General features: G+C 42.5%; 7 protein-coding genes across 7 annotated transcripts; 2 read left to right on the top strand and 5 right to left on the bottom strand.

Annotated features, from left to right (window-relative positions):
• Positions 1 to 2,521: 2,521 nt before the first annotated feature.
• BDB00DRAFT_772782 (uncharacterized protein) lies at positions 2,522 to 3,901 on the bottom strand (the record flags this gene model as incomplete). Its single annotated transcript, XM_053120062.1, has 4 exons — positions 2,522 to 2,750; positions 2,843 to 2,950; positions 3,064 to 3,578; positions 3,758 to 3,901. The coding sequence occupies 4 exons, from the start codon at positions 3,899 to 3,901 to the stop codon at positions 2,522 to 2,524; spliced, it is 996 nt and encodes a 331-aa protein (XP_052974586.1).
• On the bottom strand, positions 3,845 to 4,472 carry BDB00DRAFT_848727 (uncharacterized protein). The gene is made up of 3 exons (XM_053125331.1): positions 4,239 to 4,472; positions 4,040 to 4,143; positions 3,845 to 3,889 (listed from the first exon to the last, which is right to left on the bottom strand). Exon 1 carries the CDS (start codon positions 4,460 to 4,462, stop codon positions 4,253 to 4,255), a length of 210 nt encoding a protein of 69 aa, XP_052974585.1. The 5' UTR covers positions 4,463 to 4,472; the 3' UTR covers positions 3,845 to 3,889; positions 4,040 to 4,143; positions 4,239 to 4,252.
• Positions 4,473 to 6,087: 1,615 nt separating this feature from the next.
• Positions 6,088 to 6,606, top strand: BDB00DRAFT_848725 (uncharacterized protein). Its single transcript, XM_053125330.1, has 2 exons — positions 6,088 to 6,292; positions 6,396 to 6,606. Exons 1-2 carry the CDS (start codon positions 6,274 to 6,276, stop codon positions 6,545 to 6,547), a joined length of 171 nt encoding a protein of 56 aa, XP_052974584.1. The 5' UTR covers positions 6,088 to 6,273; the 3' UTR covers positions 6,548 to 6,606.
• Positions 6,607 to 7,308: 702 nt separating this feature from the next.
• On the top strand, positions 7,309 to 8,967 carry BDB00DRAFT_942367 (Anp1-domain-containing protein; the record flags this gene model as incomplete). The annotated part of the gene is made up of 4 exons (XM_053129398.1): positions 7,309 to 8,286; positions 8,382 to 8,400; positions 8,564 to 8,652; positions 8,794 to 8,967. Exons 1-4 carry the CDS (start codon positions 7,417 to 7,419, stop codon positions 8,965 to 8,967), a joined length of 1,152 nt encoding a protein of 383 aa, XP_052974583.1. The 5' UTR covers positions 7,309 to 7,416.
• A 609-nt stretch (positions 8,968 to 9,576) lies between these two features.
• Positions 9,577 to 11,419, bottom strand: BDB00DRAFT_791961 (uncharacterized protein; the record flags this gene model as incomplete). The annotated part of the gene is made up of 8 exons (XM_053121076.1): positions 9,577 to 10,007; positions 10,138 to 10,180; positions 10,345 to 10,455; positions 10,542 to 10,753; positions 10,842 to 10,895; positions 11,108 to 11,155; positions 11,259 to 11,312; positions 11,416 to 11,419. 8 exons carry the CDS (start codon positions 11,417 to 11,419, stop codon positions 9,577 to 9,579), a joined length of 957 nt encoding a protein of 318 aa, XP_052974582.1.
• A 2,827-nt stretch (positions 11,420 to 14,246) lies between these two features.
• On the bottom strand, positions 14,247 to 18,003 carry BDB00DRAFT_791960 (peptidase S8/S53 domain-containing protein; the record flags this gene model as incomplete). The annotated part of the gene is made up of 9 exons (XM_053121075.1): positions 14,247 to 14,617; positions 14,758 to 15,165; positions 15,282 to 15,582; positions 15,651 to 16,009; positions 16,093 to 16,242; positions 16,354 to 16,567; positions 16,696 to 16,904; positions 16,983 to 17,418; positions 17,974 to 18,003. The coding sequence occupies 9 exons, from the start codon at positions 18,001 to 18,003 to the stop codon at positions 14,247 to 14,249; spliced, it is 2,478 nt and encodes an 825-aa protein (XP_052974581.1).
• Positions 18,004 to 22,434: 4,431 nt separating this feature from the next.
• On the bottom strand, positions 22,435 to 25,704 carry BDB00DRAFT_877544 (peptidase S8/S53 domain-containing protein; the record flags this gene model as incomplete). The annotated part of the gene is made up of 6 exons (XM_053127628.1): positions 22,435 to 23,312; positions 23,417 to 24,136; positions 24,267 to 24,416; positions 24,513 to 24,726; positions 24,828 to 25,039; positions 25,155 to 25,704. 6 exons carry the CDS (start codon positions 25,702 to 25,704, stop codon positions 22,435 to 22,437), a joined length of 2,724 nt encoding a protein of 907 aa, XP_052974580.1.
• Between the last annotated feature and the right edge of the window lie 1,863 nt (positions 25,705 to 27,567).

The following is a 27,567-nucleotide window of genomic DNA, read 5'->3' as shown; positions in this document are numbered from 1 at the left end:
TACAAATGTAAAAACTTTCGTTAACCAGCTAAAACTTACTAAAACTTTTGTCTTGTTATACTTTGTAAAGAGCTAAGAGGTTATATCGAACAAACTGCAAAAGCTTCTTTTACAAATTTTGTTGAAAACAATGTGGCCAACTTGTTGGACGATTGGTCATTCCAGGGATCGATAAATACAAGTGCTTCTCTTAATGGCCTCTGGTTTGAAAAGTACAGCCAAATGTACATGGAAGTGAATGGAAATGCGAAAGGGTAAGATAAAAGGCTTTTAATCCTGTGAGTCTTACTGATCTCACCTCTTATTGATTAGTCTAAGGAAACCTAAGATTCTTAATCTGCTGATCTGAAATGATATCCTTACAAGAATGAACTGACGCGTAAGTGTAGCATTACCTCACACGTGGCAGCTGTCTCACATCTATCATTATAACCATTAATGCTTTGTAGAGAATGGTGGTGGATAGGTCGATAGGTGTAGTGAAGCAGCTATGAATCATTAGATGTAGCTGCGGCTGTAGCAGAGTCTGCAGCATCACAAGTCACTCAGTCACTGGATCACAGCAACTCACTAGCCAATAATAACTTTATTAAAAGTGGAAATAATGAAGAAAATAATGGAGAAGGTTTGGGTATTAGTGACTCCACAAAAGCTGGCTATACAACTGATAACAAAATTCAAAATAATGACTTGAACAAATACGTCACAAAGAAGGTAAGGCTGTTCTGAAGATCTGAAGTTACAAGTGTTACCTAGTTATGAAGTACACTAATACTTTTTCATTTAAGCTCTTGGGAACCTTTAATGAAGATGACAAGACCAGTAGTGTCTATGGAAGTTGACAAAAGGCAACAGTAACAGCGAAAGAATTATGAACCAAATCATCAAACTCCTGCCTGTATTAAGACCACCTCAAACCCACAGAACAAGAAATACTAGAATTAGTTAATTGTATTGGAAGCAATGAAGAACTGTTAGAAAATTATTTAATATTTAAACAAGAATCTAAAATATTTGGAATCTTTAAAATATCCAAAATCTAATTAAATATTTTATTTACTAATCAAAAATGAAAATTTGATTTTAGATTTTAAAAATTAGTAATAAATTTTTTAAAAAAAAATAAAAATTGAATTATTCTAATAGAGGAACAATCTTTAATTATAAATAAATTTTTAAATTGATATATATTTAATAATATCATATATTAAAAATTGTATGGAAATTGTTATATCTTTTAAAAATTACATCTTTTATATATAATACTTATTAATCTTTCTATAATAATTTATTATTTTTTGATTATTAACTTTTTAAGAATAATGATTAAAAAAAGACCTAATGTTATATTATTAGAATGAAAAATCTTTTAATGGGTAAAACCTTATTTTATGATCAATATGGAATGGTAATAAGGATATATATTGAGTTATGGAATAACTTGCTCCCTCCTCTGCTTTGTAAGTTATCCCCCCGCTAACTTATGGAGTACTTGTTTCAACCCTACTCAACAATTTTGGTCCAAGGTGAAATCCAGACTCTGATGGAATCTGATATACTATTATCGTATCATGAGTAGAATGTAACCTCAAGATCATTTCATCAGGATCAGGATATGAATTATTGTGTTCTTGATAAAAATGGCCTCGATCTCAGTTGAATATTCCCTGACAGTTTTTTTAGTGAGATTCAATGATGCACGTCGGTGTTTTATTCTAAACTCCCGCCGCGGGAAAGACACACGCAAACTGTGCTTCTCTTCTTGTTAGTCTCATCATCCTTTGGTGAAGGAATCTACTGGACCTCGCAAGGTGCTGGAATGCTGGTAGTAGTGGTGTGGATTAGCCCATAGACGCCCTAAGTGAACGTGGTATGCCTGTTTGTATCGAACTGATGTTCGTTCATCTAGACTATCATTAGTAGCGTATGCCTTGTCTGTATTGCGTGTCTTTGAAGATATCGACCTGAGGTGGTGCGATCTGGAACAAAAGAACTGGACGACAAGACAATACTCCTATGCGTGTTTTTGTGTAGCATCTTTCGGAAACTGGTATCTCATGAACTGCTCATATTGGTAAGGTGTACAAAAGAATTGGAGTCTGGTCGATTACTCTCCCATCCACATACATATACTCGATTTGTACATTAGTGATCGACAATAGTTGTTGGACAGCACTAGCCAACCACCATTGATGAAATGCCGACCCCACCCCCCGAGATACTATTCCTCACATAGTTGCCAGATGCTAGCAACCAAGTTGCCCAGTCATCTTTTAAAAGGATTTGCACGCTATTCCGTTAAACGTTTTGATGACTGCCTTACAGGTCGTCCTATGTAATAAACAAATATTATATGCGACATCTTTTTGTTGAGAAGCACGACAATGTTTTTTTAAAAGTGCGACACTATCTTCCTGAATTGTGCGACACTCTTTTCTAAAAACATACGACACTGTTTTTTTTAAGACACTTTGTTTTCTTTTTCTTGCGACATCAGTATGGCAAAAGGTGGACAATGGTTTTACAGTTTACTGGTGCTATTAGATTCTTCGCTAACTTTGACAATCACTTTCCCATACGTCTCTCTGCTGGCCAAGGCATTCATCGCCTGAGGGACCGTTTCCAAACTGTAAGATTTGGGGTACACGACCGGATCGAGTTTGCCTTCTGCGTGCAGTTTGTACAGACCATCCCAGGTCGATTGAATTGTCTCCGGCTCAAATTGCGTGTATGCTCCGAAATGGAGACCGCTATATGATACAAGAAACTAAAATATGAGTGAAACTGCTGCGGGCGAATTAATTAGTATTAGGGAGGAGGGGGAGAGGGGTTGTTGACGTACACTATCGAGATATTCTTCAGCAGGATTCGATTGGTCGGCAGCTTCTCGAACGTGCCCTTGGCAAAACCAATAACAACGATTCGTCCGTTCCAAGCGATGCACCGGGTACTGTAATGTGCAAATAATACGGAGAAAGCCGACACCGGATGCATGAGTGGATCCATTCGCTTTCATGACTATTTTGGATATCATGTCCATCCCCCACCCCCCCTCCCTATTACCTGTCTTCTACTAGGCCGACCGGATCATAAACTACGTCCGCACCATGACCACGAGTGATCTGTTTTACTTGCTCAGTCCAGTTTTTGTCTCGATAGTTTACAATGAAATCTGCACCGTTCGCCTTGGCGACGGCCAGCTTTTCGGCAGATCCAGCTGTAGCAATGACCGTAGCGCCAAGCGCCTTGGCAATCTGGACAGCAGCAAGGCCAACACCACCACCCGCTGCATGGACAAGGCAGTATTCGCCAGCCTGCAATTGGCCACGCACGACAAGTCCTGCATAACTGGTCGGGAACGTGATATAGAACGCCGCCGCTTGTTCATACGTCATGCCTTTGGGAATAGGTTGGATTTGGCGGGGCGACGCGGTGATGATTTGTGCAAGCGAATGATTCGAACCAAATACACGATCGCCAGGCTTATACTCGGGTACGGTCGAGCGCAACACGACTCCAGCGAACTCTGAGCCGGGAATGAACGGCAAGGGTGGTTTCCACTGGTACTTTCCTTGGATCTAGTAGTAGAATTTTGTGATATAACGACGACGTTGTAATTATTACTCTACTATGAGCTGAATTACACGTATACAGTATGTATGCACAGGTTTTTGTCGACCTATTCTATGCATGTATGAACCTGCATAGGGTTGATGATATCATTCCTTCTTATTCTCGAATAATGTGTTGCGCGTACCTGAAGAATATCAAAGAAATTTAATCCAGCTGCGATAACCTGGATTTGAACTTCTCCTTGTTTCGGCTCTTCTGGGGGCAAATCCGTTCGCAGAACCAATTGTTCGGGGCCCTTGAGCAACTCAGTTATAAGGTATCCTTTCATGATGATTGCCAATAAAGTAAGAAAGAAATGAGGAAAAGAGCGTCTTTAACTTTTCGGCCTTTGTTTTTGTTTAACGGCGGGTTTTGTTCGGCGTTCATCATTTTATCTCACACAAATTCCGCTGAGCTAATGCACTAGTCGGCGTGGGATGTATTACAAACTGTTGTTGTATTTTTCACATATCATTCAAGCGTACCACGGAGACCGTAACAAGCTACTTGAGTCATTAAACATTGCCAAAGGTAAAGACGGTCTGAGGAGCGAGAAAACATATCTGTCAAATAACTTATGTGCGGATTACTATATAATACGTCATCGGTGTATTGATTACCGACAGTATTAAGGTACTCCTTACCAAACAAGCCGCATCAAAGATATGCTCAAGTCAACAGAAAGCTCATGTATACGTATGAGACTACTCAATAAGTATTGAATATATAACGCGACCAGCATAAAAGGAGCAGAAAACCCTTTTTTGCGCGGTGTTAAAACTCGCATTACCGTAAAGAAGCTCAACGCTATAAAAAGCAAGCAACCATGTTTTGACAGACGCAGAAGCATAAAGTTCTGGCCATCCAAAGTGTGTTTACTTTCTTTTCTTGTGCTACATATATCTTGACGTTTCTAAACCAGTGGCATGCTTCCCGGCCTCTTTAGATCATACAGCCACTTTAAATATTCTCTAATCCACGTCGTGCGTGGCACTTGGAAAGTAGGGTCGCCTCCCTCCATTTAGTATAGTTTTGTTGATGTGTTCTTTGGATGAAGATACTGGTATGTATACCTTTAAGTATTGACAAGGGTGGGGGTACACGAAAATATCAGTTGATATGAAGGCTGCTCTTATTGAGAGTGCAACAAGAACCCGGGGAGTCACAATATATATCAAGAGTTCAAAGCGTAATAGAGCTAGTACGAGCTGTTGAAGATCAATGTTATTGACTTTGTTGCCCTCTCGGGGGATCGTGGTGGCAAACGACACGTTTATTAATTTGAAGGGAAACCCCCACTCGCGTCACCCCGCTGCGCTATACTGAAATGATATTGCTTTGATATCGAGCACGCCAGTTTTCAGAATATCATGATGTCCTGCCACTCATATACACCAATGATCGTTGTTCGATCATGACAAGTAAAATAGTAACTCAGTTGAACATGGGTAAGCGTTCGCACCGTATAGATAAATACGGGTATGGAACCAGGCTCGAAATAAGCCAGCAAGGCGGTTCCAAGGGGTTGAGTCGAGAAAAAGCTGGTGGAGACGGTTAGCAATTTCAGGGGGCTGGATCGATCTCACGAAGCACTCGAATGAGTACTGGCCATGTGCCTTTGATGGGTGAAGGCTTTGGACGGTATACCAAGGAAACTGAAGCAGCAAAATGCTGGGGCTTAATTTAAAAGACAGATGTAACGATTATTGTATTTAGGATGGAACCAAAAGCATATGCGCATATATATTTTATATTAGCAGGAGAATAGAACGGACTCATAAAAGGCATGCAGAATGTATGTACAATAGAAATGACTCCATTCTGTAAAAATAGAACTGCACTTTCTTTGAGCACCATGTTTGTTTATAATGTAGCAGCAGCAGCAGCAGCAGCAGCAGCAATATGATAGTAGTGGAATTGAGTACCCATGTTCTTTGATTAAAGCAACAGCAACGTTGAAAAAACTCGTACGCATCATAAACATGCAGCTTAAATTCGTCCGCCAAAGCTGCGAGCTGTCAAGTAGGTGCTTATCAATCAGTCAGTCTGAAACATAAGAATGTCGATCACTTTACGAGATGTGTTAATTATAGAAACTGCTGCGTATCTGTCGGTCCTTTTCTGCGCGGTGGTGCTGATGTGTAAGTGCAATTTTGATACAACGCAAAATTTATGATAATACATTAAAGTGGTACATTACGAAGAAAAGGTGCACCAAGACAGTAGTAGCAGCAGCAAGTAAGTAGTAATAAGCATGCCGAATTCTTTTTAGTTAACGAACCGTTCTCAGGAGTAGTGTCTATGCACACGGTTGTTATACATGCGCTGTATGTAGCATGTGGCGGCGCCAAGAAGCCTAAACAGAAAAAGAAAAAGTATAACACACTAGTTGCACATATGCCCAAAAAAAGAAAAATTTCCATATGCGCATTGATAAGCGTTGTGTTTTTTTTTTTTTGCAAAGCTAGATGATGACCCGGATGAAAGTTTCTATGCCAACCTCCCCTGTCTTTGATAAAGGTGACACTGTCTTCTGCTGCTGGTCGCAGAAAAGAGACAATGACACAAAGGTAGGGTGAACACGGCGTGGGTGGGGGAGGTATCATACTATGAAGCAACATCCAATAGCGGACGCTTGTCTAATTCATATCGCTGTCTAGCATGCTTTTAATTTTACGGTCTAAATGAAATGAAACGGACGTAATTAAGTTTTCATGGCTTTTCGCTATCGTGCTAAAGTTTGCTACTACAATACTAGCAAAAAAGAAATGTTTAGCACTTGCCAAGAAGTCGTGTGTATATGTGTTCGAGAACTGTATCGACCCCAAGTAACCTTGAACCGAAAGCACATCATCCTATCGGAAAAGTCCTACTGGTACGATTAGGACATAGGATGCTCCGCTTTAAAATAGACGGATGGCCTTTTGATGCTTAAGTGAATAAGTGAATACGGATGATGGATGGACAGAGATAGAGGGGTCCCGAGTTTGTCTGCAATACCAGTATGTAGCTTCAAGAATGCATATATTGCCATTGTTATTAAATAAATAACGACGATCCGCCTTGTTTACACAAAAACACCAAAAGTAAATGACGACATGAAAAAAAAAAAAAACAATGACGATCGTCCCTTCTTTTCGGTGCAAGTTCCCGGACAAGCAAGAGGGTGACACTATTGCTATAAGTGTGTGGTGTTTGTTTGTTTGTTTGCTTGCTTGCTTGGTTAGCTATGGTAGCTAAAAATACAAAGGTGAGCTATTTCTGTCCCAGCAGCAGTATTAGCAGCAATATGGCAGAGAAAAGAAGGCTTTGCCACAGTGCACACTGTACTACTACTACTACTACTATATAAATACAAACAGCACAGCATATACTTACTTACTTAGTAAGGAGTTGCCTAAATAAGGGCCAGACCAGAAGATGACAAACACTTGAACGCTTGGCAAGATATGGGATCGACCCAACGTCGGTGATGGAAAAAGTGATCTACAGTGGAAGCAAAAAAAAAAAAAAAGGTTGTGAAACCTCGCACATTATAAAAGAGAGAAAAAGGCGTGCTGATGCAGGTGGAAACGTTCTTTTTCAAGTTGGTCCCGTTTTTATTTATCTTTCTTCTTCTTCTTCTTCTTCTCCGTCGATCCCTCACTTTCTCTCTTTTTCTTTCACTTCTTTCCTTCTTTCTTCACTCACTCACTCACTCACTCACTCACTCACTCACTCTTCACCCTACTTGAACCCGACCGTCTCTCCTCTCTTTTTTAAAGAATCCTCGTCTTCTTTCCTAAACGACATTACACATCTGCCATGACGAGCGGCGTCTCTGAAAAAACATCATCCTCATCCTCCTCACTGCTGCGTATCCGCTGCAACAAGCGACAGGGCATTGCCCTCGCTGCCGTCGTCTTTATGCTCTTTTTGTCACTCTTCACCTTTGCACGGCCGGCCACCGGTCCTTGCGGCGGTCGCACCATCCGCACATTCAACGAGGCAGTTGCGTTTAGCCGAGCATCTTCTCCACAGCAACAACAGCAACAGCAGCAGCAACAACAACAATACCACCAATACCGTCAGGACGGCGGAGGCCCAATCTTTAGAAACCTCAACGACCTCGAAGCAACAGCGAATGCCAAAGACAACCAGGAGCACGTCCTGATCCTGACCCCACTCAAGAACGCCGCCAGCTACCTGCCGCGCTACTTTGAGCTCCTGGACAGCATGTCATACCCAAAGCACCTGATCTCAGTCGCCTTTCTCGTCTCCGACACCACCGATAACACGGTCGAGCTGCTGCAAGAGCAGGCGCATGTGTTCCTGAACCGCTGGAAGGACCGGTACCACGACATCACCATCTACCAAAAGGACTTTAGCTTTGAGCTTCCGGAGGACAAGCGCCACACGTTTGAGCTCCAGCCCCTGCGTCGCTCCTATATGGCGAGAGCCCGCAACTACTTGCTGACAGCTGCACTGCGCGACGAGCATGCCTGGGTGCTGTGGCTGGACGTGGACCTGGTCGAATACCCGACGACGGTTCTGGAGGACTTGCAGAGCGTCGACGTCGATGTGGTGGTGCCCAACTGTCTGCGCGAGACCGAGGACAACTCGTTCTGGGGCTATGACAAAAATAACTGGCAGGAGACTGACCGTTCCTTGGAAATGCAAAAGGACTTGGATCCTGTAAGTGAACTTTTTTCTTTCCGACCTCCTTAAAAAAAAAAAACCCTTTTGCTGACCTTTTCTTCCTTTTATGCAAACCATCTTTTATTATATAGGAGTACGTCTTGCTTGAAGGTGTGTATCATCTCGTTGGGGGGAGGGTGTTACTAGTAGTGACGAGGTGTGGGGGAAGGGGGAGGGGAATGATAACGAGGAGGAGGATTATTGGCTTAGCTTCCAAGCAAGAGCAAAAGAGCGTCACATGCTGAGCAGCAAAAATATCTGGGTTTCCTTTTAGGCTACTACGAATTCCTGACCAACCGGTATCTGATGGTGGATATGCCGACGCATCACAGCAAGCTGGAGAAGGTGCCGTTGGATGGCGTGGTATGCATTGCATCTTTTTTTTTTAATGTTCGCACTGGATGTGCCGTGCATGGCGTACATCATGTACAGACGGATGTGGTAGAATATAGTATCACTCACAAGGGGGGGGGGTGTCCTGCGTGCATGTTATCTTTATTCTAGGGCGCTACATTCACGCTTGTGAAAGCACACGTACATCGAGAAGGAGCCAACTTTCCTGCGTTCGTCTTCCAGCACCAGGTCGAAACCGAAGGCTTTGCCAAGATGGCCAAGGCCATGGGCTACGGTGTCTATGGCCTGCCAAGCTACCTCATCTATCACACCATGAATGGCTAAAAGAAGCCTCCTCTCTCTCTCTCTTACTTGTATACTTGTATACTTGTATACGCAACAACATCCCTCATCAACCTTCTCTCTTCTAGCATCATCACACCACCGCCCAACACCCCCCCCTCCCTCCCTGTCTCCTTCGTATCGTATATTCTGCATCTCTCATGTTTCACTAGTGTACTCCATATCTGCCAACGGTATGCTTCCTTTGTAAATTATAATATTCCGCATCCATTCCCCAACTGTCTCCTTTCTTATAATTGATATAAAAAAGAAAAAAGTCAAAACACAAACGGCATCTGAGGGGCGCATGTCATAACACAGCATGTTACTTGGCAATACAAAAAGAGCAATCGTATAGCTAGGAAGAAGACGTGTGTCCAAGAGAGAAAGAAGGAATACAGCATATGCAAGTTCTTTTCAAGGGTTTTCGGAGAGTAGAAGAGAGGAGGGGGGGGAAGGGATAGGAGGATGGAGGAAGAGCAAGTGGTAGTAGTAGCAATAGTAGTAGTGATAAGTAGTAGCGAGGATGGCGTGTGGATAGAGTGCTAGTAGCGAAGGATCTTCTTTTCTTTCTTTTCTTCGTTTTTTTATTAATAAAGTAAACATTTTCATCTACGGCTCCTGTCCGCTCTCTGACTTTTTGTCTTCTTCCAACGTCGTCTTGGTCAGCTTGTCCTCGATCTTCTTCAGTGCAGAGTCCGTGTCCACAGGCTTGGCTGCTCCAAACGGACTAGGCTTGTTGTTGCTGCTGGCAGCAGACGAAGAGGCAGGGGCGTCTGTGCTGCGAGGCTTCAAGTTCAAGCGTGGGCGTTCTGCAGGTGCATCCCGGCTGCCAAAGCGGTCGTCTCGTCTGGCAAACGCTCCACCGCTCCATGAGTTGTCTCCACCGCGACGGTCTTGGAAACCGCCGCCGCTGCTGCCACCGCCACGACCACCACGGAATCCACCGCGTCGTTCGGGCAACTCGACTGGAGTCTCACGGCGCCAGGTGTTCACATCCGTACGATCGGGCTGACGAGGGGCACGTTCAGGGCGGTCCTTGGCTAGAGAAATATTATACATCTCGCATTAAAGATCATCATCGTCTTCTCTTTCTGGGTAGCCCGCCGCAGCAATTACGCGCACATACACAACACCTCCTTTTTTTTTATTATACAGAAACAGAGCACTTACGGGGTTCAGCAACATTGACGCGGATTGTACGGCCTTGCAGGGACTGTGGTGTATATCTTTTTAGTGCGGGAAACCCTTATTTTCATCGTTGTTTCATTCAACAGCAACAACAACTCCACTCCCCCCCCACCCACCCTTAACACCATCACTCATCACACAAAGATCTCCTTGAAAAGTGTGCGAGAATCCGGACTGCAGATACATTACCTCGCCTGTCAATTCCAAAGCTCCCTTGAGCGAATCCAAGTCCTCAAACTCAACGTAACCAAAGCCCTTGGATCGCTCTTCACGGTCACGCAGGATACGGATGCTTGCAATCTTTCAAGAATTCATGCCATTAGAATAACCGATGCGTTTTGCATAAAACGGCTTTTCTCTATCACAAGATAACAACAGATACACACCTTCATCTGACCGAAAAAGTCAGCCAAGTCATCCTCGTTGGCTTCAAACGACAAGTTGGCAATGTGGGCTGTGAATGGAGGCTCGGTGGGCAATTCAACCGGGGCACGAGGAGCAAAACGGTCAGGGCGAGGAGCCGAGAATCGGTCGCGTCGCTCGAAACCACCGTCGCCTCCAGCAGGGCCTCGGGGAAGGTCAAAACCACGGTCGCGGGCTAAATATCAAATGGATCGTTAGCTTTTCCACTACTTGTTTGTATCCCCACCCCAGCAACAACGACATGGCTCGTCATTATTCTTTACCGAAACGATCGCCACGGGGAGAGCCGAAACCACCATCCGCTTCCTCCTTGACTGCTAATATACGCAAGGTTGTAACATCAAAAAAATATATAAAGTTAAAACACTGCTCACTACACGTACACTCTTTATTCTTTTTTTTTCCTTTCTCGCTAACCTGCAGCTATTGCGAAAAAAAAAAAGGAAGCAAATATTATTAATATGTGTGAAAATGAGCATTAAAGATCGACGAAAGAGTTAAATTCTTTTTTTCGTGACAAAAAACTTACGAGCAGAAGGCAAGCTGGCCATTTCGTCAGCCCAGGATGCGCCACCGTCTATAATTTACAGAGAACCTGGTCAGCCCCTTTTTTCCTCAATACACATAGCACAGCCTCTTTCTAACAAATACATGTACAAAACGCTATACGAGCAACTTACTGTCGTCCGCCAAAAAGTCGGACAACGACATCTTTTGTGCTTTCTTTTTTCCAGCTAATAAACAGAACTAGAGTGTTAGCCGAATTGTTTGGACTCTAACCATAATGTCCCAAGGACAAGGAAGAAAATCACGGCCATTTTTTTTTTAATTACTTACACATTGTTACAACGAAAGAGGAAAGTTTTCTGTGCAGCACACAAAATTTTTTGAAGCGAGGTAGGGTTCGTCGTCACAAAAATTCTAAACGACACACACACACACACACGCGCGCGCGCGCGCTGCCCTGCTTTGCTCTAAAAGCCAGAGGCTTTTTTTTTAGTTGATTTATTTCCCCCCCCCAAAAAAAAATTCATATCTTTTATTTTTTTTTCTGTAGAATTTGCAAAGCGGCAAGAGTAAAAGAGAGAGAGAGAGAGAGAGATTCACCTCTTTCTCGCTCGTTTTTTCAGACAAGAATCTCTTTCTTACTTTGTTCTTGCTTTTTTTTTAAATTTCTGCTGCGGGCCTGGTGATGGACAGGGGGAGCAGACCCTGAGAGAGAGAGAAAGAGAAAAGGCGTGTTTCAAATTCCGTTATGAAAATAAAGGTTAGAGTAGGAACAAAAGATCATGAGTTCCCAAGCATGATGATGAGCTGCGCAGAGTAAAAAGAGTCTACTTGGATTGTTAGAAGAGAGTTATTTATAGTGCGGGACGACTCCAAGTGTAGTAGAATAACTCTGAGCGAATCATCGAATCTTTGCATTAACAGCACTGTTTGTACTTTACTGATGGTACTTGGAAAAGTGTGTTTAACGGAAATGTGTTATAAAAAGGACTGCACGGACGAGGCGTGCGTTAGGTGTCATCATCCTATCCCTGGAGTGCTCGTTGCGCAAAGTCGTTTTGATCAACGTAAGAGTGTACTTTCCACGCACTGATTACCATACACTGCCTATTCTTCTTGGCAAGTATTGAAAGCAGCTAAATCTTGGAATGTAATAAGCGCTGTTGTACATACCTAACGAGTTTGCCGTCCTACGGATAAGCTTCCAAGCATTTGCCAAGTGTACACACCTGATATCTTCATCCTTGACAGAATATAAACCGCCGGAGGATTCGATCCCTATTTCGTCCGTTTTGTCTCGAGATTCTATTCCATCATCAGCAAATAACCGACTTGTGCCATTGTTGCCAGACACAGAGTAGCTGTTGCCATGCGATCTAACATACTCTGCACACCTACGCTTAAAATATAGTAAGTTGCTTAATACTATTTACATTGAGAGTTTCACTAGCTAAAGATGACTAGTTCATTGCTGGCCCACCAGCTAGACTGGGAATGTTGTACACACGGTTATCTTTTGCAATACTGAAGAATCCCGTCGCGGTTAGCGTAAGATTGCTTGCTCCTTTTGCTACAAAGCGGAACCATTGGCATACCAACCCCAAATTGTGGGGGAGAAACTTGCTCGTAGAGGATACTATCCTCATATGTGATGTTGTTAAGCGAAATTAAGCGAATACGTCAAATCATGTTTTGCCATGTTGGCTGCGTCTCTGACAAACTTGTTGTGCATCCAAGAAAGCCAGGTCCCAGACAGTGTTTACTACACGTTTACCTTATTTGGTTCAACGATTATATGATAACGTGGTGATTCATTCCTGTCAAAGGGTCAGTCATCACGCTACTGTACCTGTGCCTATTACAATGAGTGATTGGAAGTTAAATATATCGAGTTCGACATTTACAGTACTATCAAGTCACTTTTCAAAATCATCTTTATCCTGAACCATCACTTTGGTCTTGTTGTGATCCATCGACATTCTCAGTATAAGATCGTTCGCCATCAGCAGCTGATCCTTGTTTCTGTTGTGATGTCAACACCGACTTTTTTCATCATCGCCATTGTTAGCACGACCGGCTTATAATAAGCGCATGGATATCATTTGCATAGATAATCTGCATAACTCGCATATCATCAGTATGTCTAATTGCTAAAGTAGTGAGAGAATTTATTGCATGGACCCTGAGATGGCTTCTGCGGACGCAACACCCTTCTTCATCGTTGGTCCTTTAGAGAATTCTTCTTTGCTGGCTACCTAGTCATCGTGAACACTTTGCTGAACGTACAGCTCCGTGAGCTCTTTTCTCTCCACACCGAGTGTTCTTGAGTATGTCTTGCATACCCCTGGAACTGCTCCGTCCATATCGAAGATTCGTAGGGCTTGAAACGTCATCCTGATTATGAATGTGTACTTTAGCCAGCTACAATTACTATAGTAATCACATATTCGACCTCCTTTGAATAGCAGAGCGCAAACATTTCCGTTGGGTACTCTGTAATATTCTTATTTTGTAATATCAAGATCTTATTATTTTGTTCCCAGTAGTACATAGTTATTTGAAAATGTGCAGTGTAAGAGCAGGCAATGATGGTGTTGTCTCGAACGGCTTGGGTGTAAGTTTTGGCGTCTTTCTTTTGTAGAGAGAAGTAACGTCTGGTTTCTTATAAACGCAGATAAAACAAAAGAGCGGAACTATCGAGAAAGTCATTGTTAAATGGCGGAAGGAGGTGGGAACAGATTAAAAAAAGCACAGGGATAGACGAGAAAAATTGGACAGCACGTTAGGCATTACGAAAAATGTAGGAACAAAGTCAAGTCGTTCAATTGCTGCAACAAAAATTTGTAAAAAATGGTGCGTTGCTTCATCCAATTATGGGATCCATATAAAAAAGTTTTTGTTAGTACTCATGCTTTGTTTCTTGGTATACTCAGACGTGCATACACAGCAACCTTTTATATAAAAAAACACCGCCTGGTATTTGTGAGGATAATTCTACTGCATATGCATTTGCAAAGCTAAGATCTTTGTAATACTAGTTGGGCTCTCCGATATATATATCATTCATCTCGATGAATTTATTAATATGGAGAATTGTGATAGGGAATATACAGGAAAAATTGTTACATTAAGTATTTATAAGAACTATTCAATGCGAGTTACTATCGGATCTGGATCGGACCCGACATCCATCGCTCCCAGTCGTCCTCGTTGTTGGGATCACCGAATATCTTTAGCACTTGAATACCAATACGGTAAGTACTGCCGCGACTTACAGTTACAGATTCCTCAAGGTATGATTCCACCTCTTCTTGTTCTTCTTCTTCTTCTTCTTGGTCCTGTTGATCACCGCCGATTTCATAGTATGTACCGGTCCATGGAATAGCAGCTCGAAGAATGTAGCGTGGAATCGTGTGCGACAAGTGATCGAGCTGGCCTGGCGGTTGAACATACCCAAGGAGATAATGTCCATCTTGATCGTAAACGATAGCCAGGGCACGACGCGTGCCCATAAGTCGGATCACAAAGACAACTGGCATTGTGTTGTTAAAATCATCAAAATCGAACGTGTAAGTATCATTGGCAGTATATGTGTCAAGCATATTGGCATCCATCAAAAAAAAGGTCCTTCTTCTGAAAGAATGGGTAACGCGTGCTGATCGCCGACAATACCGAAATATGGAACCGTGATATCTTTTTGGCTGGGTACCGTGCTCTTGAATTGGACATAGCCACCGTACATAATGTGCTCATTTGGATCGGTGTCTGGTGGAATGACAGAGACGATAACCTCCGTGCTGTCTCCAGGCGAAAGTTTGATTGTTCTTCTGGAGAAACGCAATCGTGCAGTAGCAGACGGATCGTTGCTGTATTGGACTGGTGCAGTGAACGTGTAGTTGTTGGGACTTGAGAGGTTATAGGGGACTACAGAGACACTGACGATGTTGGACACCTCAAATGAGGCGATCTCATCGCCATCGTTGGTGACGGTGAGCGTGTGTGTCTTGATCAAATGTGCGGTATCATTGAAACTGAGCTTGGGTGGAGACACGTGGACCTTTTGGGTCATTGAATCGTATACTAATGATATTGTTTGAGGATATTAACCATTTACCATTTATCAGTAAAAGTCATTTATCGACTTTGACATGAAAACGATTCCACAGATGTAGTATATATAGCTTAGTATTTCTTACATTGATTCAAGCCGGCGCCTTGATGTAATGGTGTATCTATATCATCTTGATAGTTCGATACAGGTGCTTTGTAGGCGTAATTCATGAATCGCTCAAGGATAGCCATGCCTGAATACTCGGAAGCACGATCCCCCAAATGTTCGAGATAAAGCGCTGTAGCGCCAGTAATATATGGACACGCCATGGATGTGCCGGACAGCGTTTGCCAGCTGCCCATACTGCGAGGAACGGTTGAATACATAAAGCCACCAATGTCAGGCTTGAGAATGTTCTCATAGGTAGGTCCAACGCTTGAAAATGGCTGGCAAGATTTCCAGTAACTTGAACCGGCCACACAACATCTTGATGGGAGAATGTCAAATAAACCACCTCCTCTTCTTTTCCTGAGGAGTTGGTGATGGCTTCGGCAAGCCTCTTGCCCGCTTGAGTCGAGATCCCTACGATAGGCACTTGAGGGGTCTGCACAATCGGTGCTTTTTCTTCTTGATACTCGTATTCATCTTCAAAGGAAAGGACACCCATAGCACCAGCAGTTGTCAAGTTGCCGACTTTGTCTTGCGGCTCACATCCGCCCGTTCTTGCAATAAGAGCCAATTTGCCTCTGACGTTATCTGGAATCGTGGATTGATTGCATGCATCTGCACCATTACCAAAATTTGCATCTCCAAGAACGATTTGGCCATCTGAAATGATACCTTGAACGCCAGGTATTCTGTTTGGTATATAGACTATATAATCGTAGGGAATTTCAATTTATATGGCTGTAGCGTATAGGAACAAAGGTGCTCTTATTGAGATATACTGTACATACCATACTCTTCATCGCTGCCACTTATTCTAAAAAGTCTGGAGAGCTGGTAATTGCCGTTGAATGAAGCCACACTCATCGCTTGTGAGGAGACGCTTGGAGAATAAGTGGTAAGCACACCACTTAGCCCATCATTTCCAGCTGAGACTACCACTGTAGTATTGGAGAAGAAACGGGTGCTATTCAGTAACGTCAAGATATACATAAAAGAGCATTTATATGCAGTATAGTATTCGACCACCGTGTGTACTTGAAAGTTCTTACCTTTCGTTCCATTCGAAGCAATCCGGTCAATGACAGCGGAAAATACATTTTCTGACCACGGTGTATGCTCGCCTGAGCTTATGGAGATAATGTCGACACCAGCCTCAGCAGCTTCTAATACGGATTGCAAAACTAGTTCACTCGTAGTTAAATCTTTACAGCTGTAGATGCGCCACACGGCTAGAGTAGCATCTGGGGCAACACTCGTATAATTCTAAAGGTATAAAAAATTTGTACATGGAACATTAGTTAGAAGTATTAGTAATCAGTACCGACGTTAATATCAAAGGTTAGCAGGGAAAAAATACAATATACAGATATGCATGGTTGTAGCGTACATACGTCAGCTTTTCCGGCAATGATTCCTGCAACATGAGTTCCATGGCCAAAGAAAGTTTGTGCTGATGTACACGAATCCATTGGATCATCATCTGGCTCTGGTTCGTTGGTCAAACCGCCATCGTATGCGTCACCGACCAAATCTCGCCCAAACCGAACTTTGTAACCTTCGCCTATACCTCCGCCCAATGCTGGATGCATGTAATCAAAACCTAAAGAGTTTAATGGATGAAATGTATTACGATTAGAATTTTCATCGTCCTTTTACTAATATTCTTCTTCTCACATACCAGTATCGATAATGCCAATATATACACCTTTGCCTGTGTAATTGAGTTCTCGATGGACGCGATCGACTTGGGTTTGCATATGAGGTGTCAACAATTCAGCATTCTCGACAGTAGCTCCGTCATCCGGAGCTCTACCACGAAGAATGTTACTAGGAGGCGTAATCGTGTGGACTGGATATACTTTGGAAACGCCTGCAAAATTCGAAGCTATCATGGCAATTCTTTCGTGCAAATGGCCATGGTTACGGTCGGCTTGGATAGTAGCACCGCGCATGAAATTATGATTGAATACATTGGGTACTGTCATACTGGTATTGGCAAATCTTTTCTTGAGATGGTTCAAGAGTGATTCGGTATGGCCATAGACATTGTTACCACCCGTGCCACTGTCGTCAAATTCGACAATAAGGGCCGGGAACTTGTTGAGCTTGCGCAGCTAATACCAGTGTTGGACAAACTCAGCACCCTAATTTTCGTGGATCTCGCGAAAACTCACGAAAAAGGACTTTTCGCGGCGAAAAATGGTTTTTCGCGACGAAAACTCACGAAAAATATAAGTGCTCACATGATTATTGCGCAATCGCCTGTTCAGTGTGTGTAGTTTGATCACATTACCATTAGTGCATTAGCAATTGGCCCATTCCCATAAGAGATTTCCCAAGTGACGCGTCACATCCCTTTCGCTTCAACTTTCGAAGTGCAGTGTCAAACTCTCCAAGTGCCGTGTCAAATTTTCGATGACACACTACTCGAATAGATCCAGCGGCAGCACCAGTAACAACAGTAGCCAAGTACTACCAAAGAAAAGGGGACGACCTCGTAGTTCGTACAGCACCAACTTTAAACGAGAAATAAGAGTAGAAGGGGACAAAATTCACAATGACGGCTGGTCATGGTGTTTAGCCTGCATCGAGAAACTTTGTGAAGAGAACGTTGCTCCTTTCATTTCAAGAAAAGACAACTGGGAGAATCACTTGAAAGTAAGACGTACCTCTCGTTTGTAATGAGCAGCATTTGTCATGGCCGACCTAATCGTTGACTATTCTTTTTAGGTCTGCCCAAACTTATCAGCTACACAAATATCGCAACTTGCAAAAGACCATAATTTGATCCACCAGAAGTTCATGTTTCCAAAGACATCTGTCGGACATAGGACCTGAGGACTCTATCAGCCAAGTTAACACAGACAGCTCTTCACAAGCGATGAGCCTTGCCAGCAGCGGCCTTCTTACAAACGGTTCGAACGCGAGCCCACCTGAATTGTCCAACGAATGGTTCACTATCTGTCATAACTTGTTTCTTCTGGCCACGCTTTCCGCCAACTTGCCGTTCATGTGGGTGGATAACAATGAAGTGCGCGAGCTTCTGTTTTTTTGCGACCTGATCTCAGAGTAGGTACTAGAGAATGGTATTAGTGGAGTTCAATTATATCAGTCACTTCTCGTTCGCTAACGTATTTTGACAGAATGAACTTGGAGTAATACCACGGAGACAAAAATTATCCACCGATATCTTAGAACGCGTAGCTGATCAGTCAGACGAGAAGATCATTGAACTAGCCAAAGATCCGGATGGTGTGACTTTAACGTGCGACGGTTGGCGGAACGTCAAGAAGCAGTCGATTTTCGGCGTCGTACTGGTGACATCAGTAGGAAAAAGCATCGTGTGGGATGCAGAAGACGCATCAAGGGATCTTGGGTATACTGCAGACGTGATTGCCAAGCTCAAGAAACTCCTAGATGAAGGAAGAATACAAGATAACGGCATAAAGGTCATAGCGGTGGTCACCGATTCCGCAAGCTCATACACAGCAGCACGTAGCCGCCTGCGACGCGAGCGCCGTGATATAGTTTTTCTACCATGTTTTGCTCATCAAGTCAATCTTTGTGTTGCCGATATCCTGAAATCGTTTCCAAGTGTAGAGCGACGTATTCAAGAAGCGATCAAACTTGTGGAGGCGTTCAACCGATCGTCATTCCTCCTCGACCATTTGATCACTTGCCAAAAATCCAATCCAAACTCAAAAGCAATCTCTTTAAAACAACCTTGTTCTACTCGCTGGAACAGCTATTTTGATGTTATTAAAAGCTTACTAAATGCGAAGTTATCTCTTAAGGTAAAGGGATACCTATTGGATCATGGCGTCCATTCAAGATAATTACTTACTATCGTGATGGTTTTTAGCAACTGGTTATAGATGCGCATACGAACGACAAACTTAAAGAAAAATTGTCTGACCGTCTAGCGACAATCGACGACAATAACTTTTGGGCCGACATCGAGGGAATTTTATCTATGTTTACACCATTCGCAGTTGGTTTGAACCTGTTGCAAAGCGACAATGCACGATTACACGATGTTGCTACCAAGTTTGCCACATTCGTTACCCATTTCACAACAAAAAAAAAACAACTATGTCAGTACCCTATCTAATCAAGAGCTGCAATCATTTATACTTCGTCTTGAACGGCGTTGGAACATGTGGGAGCAGCCACTGCTCATTTTATCATGGTATTTAAACCCAAAAATACGTCTTGAGGGCATCAACAGGCACCCTGAACTATCGACCACGACAAGGACTGGCAGTATCACCACGCTTCAACTCGCGGAATGGGCGTCCTATTATTACACGTCTTGGGCAAACAAAACCGCGCCAAATATGGTAGAACAACTCACCCGCTATGGCCTTAAGCCTCCGCCTTTCCACGATGAACTTATTCAAGGGTTCACTGATATATCATTGTACTGGAGATTGATGGAGCTCGACTTTAAGGAATACCAAGAACTTGTTTTTGTTGCGCGACGACTACTGGCAATCGGAATCAACTCGGCCTCATGCGAGCGTTTATTTAGTCTGATGGGCTATACTCATAGTCCAAGACGTAACAAGCTATCACATCAAACAGTACTCAAGATGGCAAAAGTCAAATCTCAATTAAAGAAAAGAAAGAGGGGCGGCAGCAATGAAAACCGAAATAAGCAAGCAGCACCAGCTTTACCTGTGGTATTGTCAGTATCATCGCCAGTATCGTCATCAACCCCAGCATTGTCATCTACATCAACATCAACTCCATTATCAGCAGCAAATAGTACATCGACTCCAGAAACGCAAGCATCATCAATGTTAGGCATGGACACGCATAGTGACAAGTTCAACGATAAAAACGAAGAACTGACAGCAGAAACGTGGATTGACCTGGTCAATGAATGGTTCGATGATCTTGCAGCTGAAAGTGATGACGATCTGGAACATGTAGAAGACATTGTCGTCACCAGCTCAACAGCAATTCATCCTGCAGACGATAAAAGGTTCAAATATAAAATATCATCATTAGTCTCTGGGGCTGTACCACAAGTATAAAGGATAAAAGCAACTGCAAAGCATAAAAGCAAAAACAAATAAAAGTATATTTGTTTTTTCGTGCATTTTCGCGATTTTTATTTTTCGATCGCAAAAATTATTTTTCGTTTTTTTTTTCGCCCCGCGAATATCCAACACTGGCTAATACATATGATGCAACTGAAAGCAGTAACACATAGAGTAGCTCTCGCATGATGTATTTTTGCTTTGTTTGTGACTGATATTCGCTTTTAAAAAGGTTCTTTATATACATCCCTTGTTTTGTGTTTGTGTGTTGTTTCTGGGATCTTTGTGTAGCAAGTAGGCTTACGTATTTCCATTTCAATACTTGTCTCCATCGACGTGTACCTTTGAGTAACAGTAATCCGAAGCAGTTGGAGCATGTGCTACCGTCTCTGCAATGTGTGATTACACGGAAGAGACATCCCATCGTTCCAACGGAAATCCTATTTTTACTTCTAAAGTATGTTACCTACTACCAGACGTCATTACCATTTGCAGCTAGCCCCGCAGCAATATATGCTGGGCGAACTCAAGTAGCATTAATGTTATATTCACTACTAAATGCTATTATATAGACTTATTACTCATAAGCAACTATTTTATTCGAATCATAGTAGATTGCCTTTGGAAAAGCCTTTTAATGTGAGCGCCACCACTTTTAAATCTTCTTTTCATGGTATTGCTGTCTGAATCGTAATACATAAACTGAAATAAAAAATCTTTGGAGTTTGGAGTAAATAAATATTGTTGAAAATTGGCGATGATTACAAAGGGGCTTTGTCAGAGAAAGAAATAACAAAGCTGCTCCTGATGACAGTGAAACAGTACGTCGGTATCATTAGTAAGTTGATGTTAAAATGGAATGTAGATTTTTGATGGACCGATTACTTTTGCCTTTTGCGGCTGACGAAGGATAGCATTTGCAAATTAAGGATGGTCTATGGCAAAACGGGAACTTACTGTTCTTCCATTATTCTGATACTGTCTCTCATTATATACTGCATCTCCATTCCTTGTCAAAATCTATAACATGATCAATTTGGAAAGAAAAGAAGTACAATGCATTTGATTACATCTTTGAACTGTAAACGCAAAAAATTACTATACTTATTTGGTTTGTCGAGAGCCACCTAAGCCATTATGAACTTTGCTTGGTCGCGTTGACTTTTATTTTTAAGTTTATTGTTTGGTGGTGAAGGTTGACGATTAGATCGGGCTCAGGCTGAGTATCACACACATCTTTTCTGCATAAAATACCACATGATATGATTGGTTGTTACAAAAAAGAACATATCACAGGATGGTTTCCATATTCGTACACCAGAAAAGCAAGCTAGGAGCCCGTTTTCGATGTATCTGCAGCCAATTTCGTTCGATGTCAAGTATGCGTTGGCATGGGAAGCAGGAAACAATATAATCTGCGGAGGACAAAGCAGCGGCCATACTCGAATGTTAAGTCCAGACGAAACGTTTAGTTTCGACGAAATAGCATCCATAACGGCGCAGCGTAAAAGAACATTTGCCGGATATATTAACGAGAGCTGCAACTATCGAGTAAACGAAGAAAATATTGACTGCGTACGCTGACCTCTATCCGTACGCGTTTTGGTTTCGGTTAGTGCACCCAAATGTTCGTTGATTACCGTCTCTTTCATGCGTTTCTGAGTTGCCGCGCGATACTTGGAGTTTGAATTGTGTGGCGTATGAGCAAGTGGGTGTCGTCATGACAACAGCTTATTTCCACAAAGTTTATTCATTTGGCTTTTGCTACGAGTTGTTTGCGCATGGCTGTTTTTCAGAGTATGATTGGACTAATAGTAATACTGAGTACAAAACCAATCAGGTTTAGCGCTTTCCTTACTAATGATTGTATATAGCGCGGAATTTATGCTGATGGATCCAATAAAACTTAGATACAAGAAATCAAACATCACTGCACCCACACCTCAAAAATACATTATGTACACAATTACATAAAGGAATTATTTTTACTATAAGATAAGATAAACAAATACATACAATAAGTAAAGATTACAATGGCCGGGTAAGTGTACATAAGAGATCGGGAGTATGTGAGGTATGCAGTTGCTACTGGACTTGAATCAAACCCGAAGTCCAGGTTTCCCAATCATCTGCGTTGTTTTCATCGCCGAATAATTTCAGTGCCTGAATGCCAACACGATAACTGCTTCCACGGTTCACAGTTACAGCGTCAGAGAGTGATTCTAAATTTACTGGTTCATTTTGACCAATTTCGTAGTACGTGCCATCCCAAACATAAACGGCTTGAGTAGCAAGATATGTCACGGTTGTATGTGGTCGATAATCAAGTACACCTGGTGGCTGGATATAACCGAGGTAGTTTTCATCTTGATCGTATACGATGCCCAAGAGGCGACGAGTTCCCATGCGTTGCATTACTAAGAGAACAGGCATGGTATTGCTCACATCATCCAAGTCAAATATGTAAACATCATCGGTTGTATATGGAGTCGTCATGTTGGTATCCATCAGAACGGGTCCGTCCTCGTAGAAAATGGGTAACTCGTGTTGGTCGCCGACGATACCAAAATATGGAACTGTGATATCCTTTTGACTGTCTATCGTGCTCTTGAATTGAACATACCCACCGTACATGATATGCTCATCTGGATCGGTGTCTGGTGGAATCACAGAAACGGTAACCTCTGTGCTGTCGCCAGGCGAGAGTTTGATCGTCTTTTTGGAGAAGCGCAATCGGGCTGTGTCGGTTCCGAATTGAGGTGGTGAAGACATTACGTATTTTTCGGAAGTGGAGGAGTTATAAGGGATCACAGAAACGCTGACACTGTTGACAAGCTCGAATGAAGCAATATCGTCGCCATCATTGTAGATGCTGAGTGTGTGCGACTTTACCAAATGCGCGGTATCATTAAAGCTAAAACTGCTAGGCGATACATGAACAGTTTGGGTGATTGCATCGTACACTGTGTTCATAAAAGATAATAACTAGCATCATTAGTATCGAATTCTTTTCAAAAAACAAAAAAAAAGGATCAGGAGTTTGTCCTGTGTTTTGTATGTTCCTTACGTTGAATCAAACCAGCGCCTTGATGTAATGGTGTGTTTAAATCGTCTTGGTCGGGAGAAAGCGGTGCTTTGTAGGCGTAATTCATATACCGTTCACGAATATCTGTGTTCGAGTATTCAGAAGCACCATCGCCCAGAGATTCGAGATAAAGCGCTGTAGCACCAGCAATGTACGGACACGCCATAGAAGTGCCACTCATAGTGCCCCAGTTACCCATACTGCGGGGAAGTGTTGAGAATAGGTAACCGCCGATACCACCAATATCAGGTTTGAGGTTGTTTTCATATGTAGGTCCAATGCCAGAAAAGAAGCTGACCATATTACCGACATCTTGAAGCGGCCACGCAACGTCTTCTTGAGAGAATGTCAAGGTGATTACCTTGGAGGACTGGATGGCTTGACCAAGCTTCATGCCTGTCTGAGTAGAAAGACCTGCAACAGGAATTGCTGCCCCTTGTACGAGGGGACCTGCTGGCTCCTGCCATTCGTAGGCTGCAGCGAAAGAGAGCACGCCAATAGCACCAGCGGCACTCAAGTTGCCAACCTTGTACAGTAAGGTGCATCCACCGGTCTCGACAAGCGCTATTTTGCCTCTGACACTTTCGGGAATCATGCTTTGATTGCATGCATCCGAGCCACTACCGAGCTTCTCGCTTCCAAGTACGACCTGGCCATCAGGAATTACACGATTCTCCCCAGCAAAGTCATTTGGAGTATAAGCTATTAATATTTATCACCATATTATTTGTGGTTAGCCTATGATAACAGGGACGGGGAGAAGCGTATGGTAGCTACGACTTCTTGAGCAACAATAAATACATTTTATATACCATGAGTAAACTATACGTACCATAATCGCTGTCACTGCCACTCATTCTAAATATCCGGGCGATCTGATGGTCAGCGTTGAATGAAGCAACACTCATGACATTTTGAGCAGCAGCTGGTGAAGAGGTGGTAAAGGCGCCGCCCATTCCTTCGTTTCCACTTGCAACGACCACTATCAACATAAAATATAATTTGTGGGGGAAAGAAGATCAGTATCAGTAGCATAATCAAAATGCAGTAAACGTATAATACAGGAACTAAGTCTCACCTTTTGTTCCATTGGCAGCGATACGTCCGATAACAGTTGAGAAAAGGCTTTCAGACCATGCACTGACTTCACCTAAGCTCATGGAGATAATATCGACACCGGCGTCAGCAGCCTCAAGTGCGGCCTGCATTGCTAACTCGTTGGTAGAATAATCCTTGCAGCTATAGATGCGCCACATAGCCAGAGTAGCATCCGGAGCAACACCAGTAAAGTTCTACATTAAGATGCAAATATCAATCATAAAGTTGCATTGGTGAGTAAGGACAGTCGATATTTTAAAAATCGAGCATTTAACAACCAAGTCGATATACATACATCTAATTTTCCTGCAATAATTCCTGAAATGTGTGTTCCGTGACCCAAGAACGTTGATGTATTACTAGGTGTACAGCTTTCCATTGGATCGTCATCTGGTTGCGGTTCGTTGGTAATACCATCGTATTCGTCACCCACCAAGTCTCGCCCATAACGTACTTTGTAGCCTTCACCGAATCCTCCACCGAGGGCCGGGTGCATGTAATCCACGCCTGTATAATAGTATTCATTAAGACGTTTAGCAACCATAATATCATAATATCATTGATGGTAATTTCCTTTAAGTGAAATTATTTTAAAATGAGAGATTAGGACTTTCCCCATTACCAGTATCGATGATACCAACGACAATGCCTTTTCCTGTATAATTAAGCTCGCTGTGCACACGATCCACCTGGGTTTGCGAATGCGGAAGCAACAATTCTGCATTCTCAACCTCTCCATCAGGAGCGCCGCCTTGAACGAATGCGCTTGGAGGCGGAAGAACAGCAACTGGATGTACCTTGACTACGCCTTCAAACCCGGAAGCTGTCATGGCAATGCTTTGGTGCAAATGATCATGATTTCGATCCACTTGAATGGTAGCACCGCGCAAAAATTCGTAGTCGAATATATTAGGTGCTGTCATGTCGGTACCCGTAAATTTTTCCTTGAGGTGACTCAGAAGCGTCTCTGTATGAGTACTGACATCCATACTGCCACCAAATTCAACAACGTAGCGACCAGAAACATGAGGGGTTGTTTGTCTTTTATCGAATGATCTTGAGGCATGTCTGTCGTTTTCGTGCAAGGTTGCTGTTGCTGGTTGTGCATCGAATAATAGACTTGTCAAAAATAAAGTAGCTACTAATAGATAATAATGGTAGTGTAGCAACATAATAAAATAGATACAGAGGGGAAAGAAAGGAGAAGTACAGGCTTTTATACTGTGGGAATCACTAGCCGACTGTTTGTTTGTTGTTGTTTTCGGTCGACCGACCTTATATATGTATTAGCCCTTGAGCTGTATCGGAAGGCTGAGTCTTTCCACATGAGTACATGTCACCACCGGTGCACGTTTTGCGAAACACTAAACCACAAATAACAACTAGCTTTGCTCAGTTATGTAGGTTGAAAGTTAAATCAGTAAACTATTTTTAACCTCTCCAACAAAATGTTTTCTGTGGTGCACTATAGGAACATGTTCCCCAGAAACGTCATTACTGTTAGTATCAACATCGCTTCTAATGGTTAGCACGGTTGCACAGTTGAACAAGGAAAATATATGGGTGGGTGAGCTCCAGCATAAGAACAATGTCAATCGCGAAGCTCCTTCAGCACGATATGTGCATAGCTACTAGATGAATTGAGGAAAGACGATGCTATACACCATTGGTCTTGCGCTGACTTTATCGGAATGGTTAAACTTTTGCTCTTACAAAATAAGCTCTTTTCTAGTCATGCTACTTGTATAGTTTACCATTTTCATCAAATGCATCACTTGTCTAAAAAGAAAATGCCTTTTTAAAGTCCACGTTCCAAAAGGGAATAAAGGGAAAAAAGGGAAAAAAGCAAAAACCAGATCATGTGTGTATTACAGACCACATATAAAAGCTTACTGTATCAAACACCAGTTATCAAAGTATCATCCAATCGTCGGAAAATGATTCAAATAGGAAACAACGGGCAGTAAATCGATTCAAGTGATGATGTAAGGTTTAGTATATAGTATAATGATATTGTTGCTGTTTACATATAGGTCTATGGACTTCCAAGAAAGAAAGAAAAACGACTGCATCCTATCGTCAGAGAATAATAACAATAGTCAAGAGTAAGCGTAGCATTAGTAAACTAACCCGCTGTAATTACGGTTGGAAGGATGAGAATGGTTCGGTTAGCGTCTAAGACAAAGTTAATATAATGTTGGACAAGAAAAACTGTTATTTTTCCTTTTATGATCGTCACAGGAGAGCAGTTGCAAAAGCGGAAAGTTGATAGAAGGATGAGAATCACCGCACTTAATAGTTGACATCGTTTCTTTTCTTTCCTTTGTTGACAAGTCAGCCTTTATACTTCCTAATCAATGAAAAACATTGTTCATGGGAGCATGTATCAAGCAACGGTCCAGTTCTATGAGTGTTGAAGATATACTTTCTGTACCTCTCAAAAGAGCCACCTGAGCCATGGTAGTAATCGGTGGCTTCGGTCTTTGCGTTGGCTGATAGATAGATAGGCGGGGCCGAGGTTAAGTTATGTACTACATACAAGGTATAATAGCGCAAACTTTTTCTGCATAATACATTTCACGTGGATGGTGCAGGACGCTTTCCACATTCGCAATGCATTATGCCAATAGCCGCCCGGCGTGCGTTCCGTGTGCATCATATGTGTGATACAAGCCTTAAAATGACTAAGCAAGAAGATGTCTACATGGAAAAACGACATCACGTAGATCTAGTTGCAATTAGCAGTTGTATCAATAGCAGCCATAGTTCATCTTGTTTTTTGCTTTGGGTGATATTTCATTATTGAAGGAAAGCGGCCCGGCGTGCGTTCCGTGTGAATCATATATGCTGGGGCACGCCTTTTCTTTTACTATCTAATGAGTGCCTGCTTAGAAAAACACGAAACCAAATAGGGCTAGCTTGTAATACTAATAGTGTCAGTAGCAGCCACACTTGATCTCGGGTTTTTGCTTTTAGCGGTATTTTATTTGAGGCAAATTTTATTTTGCCTACAGCGGCGTGAACGAAGAAAAGTA

Source organism: Zychaea mexicana (genome assembly GCF_025766255.1).
Source record: "Zychaea mexicana strain RSA 1403 chromosome Unknown BDB00scaffold_111, whole genome shotgun sequence".
Classification (NCBI taxonomy): domain Eukaryota; kingdom Fungi; phylum Mucoromycota; class Mucoromycetes; order Mucorales; family Lichtheimiaceae; genus Zychaea; species Zychaea mexicana.
Note: the sequence above shows the minus strand (reverse complement) of the source record. Positions and strands in the feature narration are given on the sequence as shown.

Excerpts from the sequence above, each read along its gene's own strand:
- BDB00DRAFT_848727 (XM_053125331.1), bottom strand. The coding sequence starts at position 4,462 with ATGCTTCTGCGTCTGTCAAAACATGGTTGCTTGCTTTTTATAGCGTTG.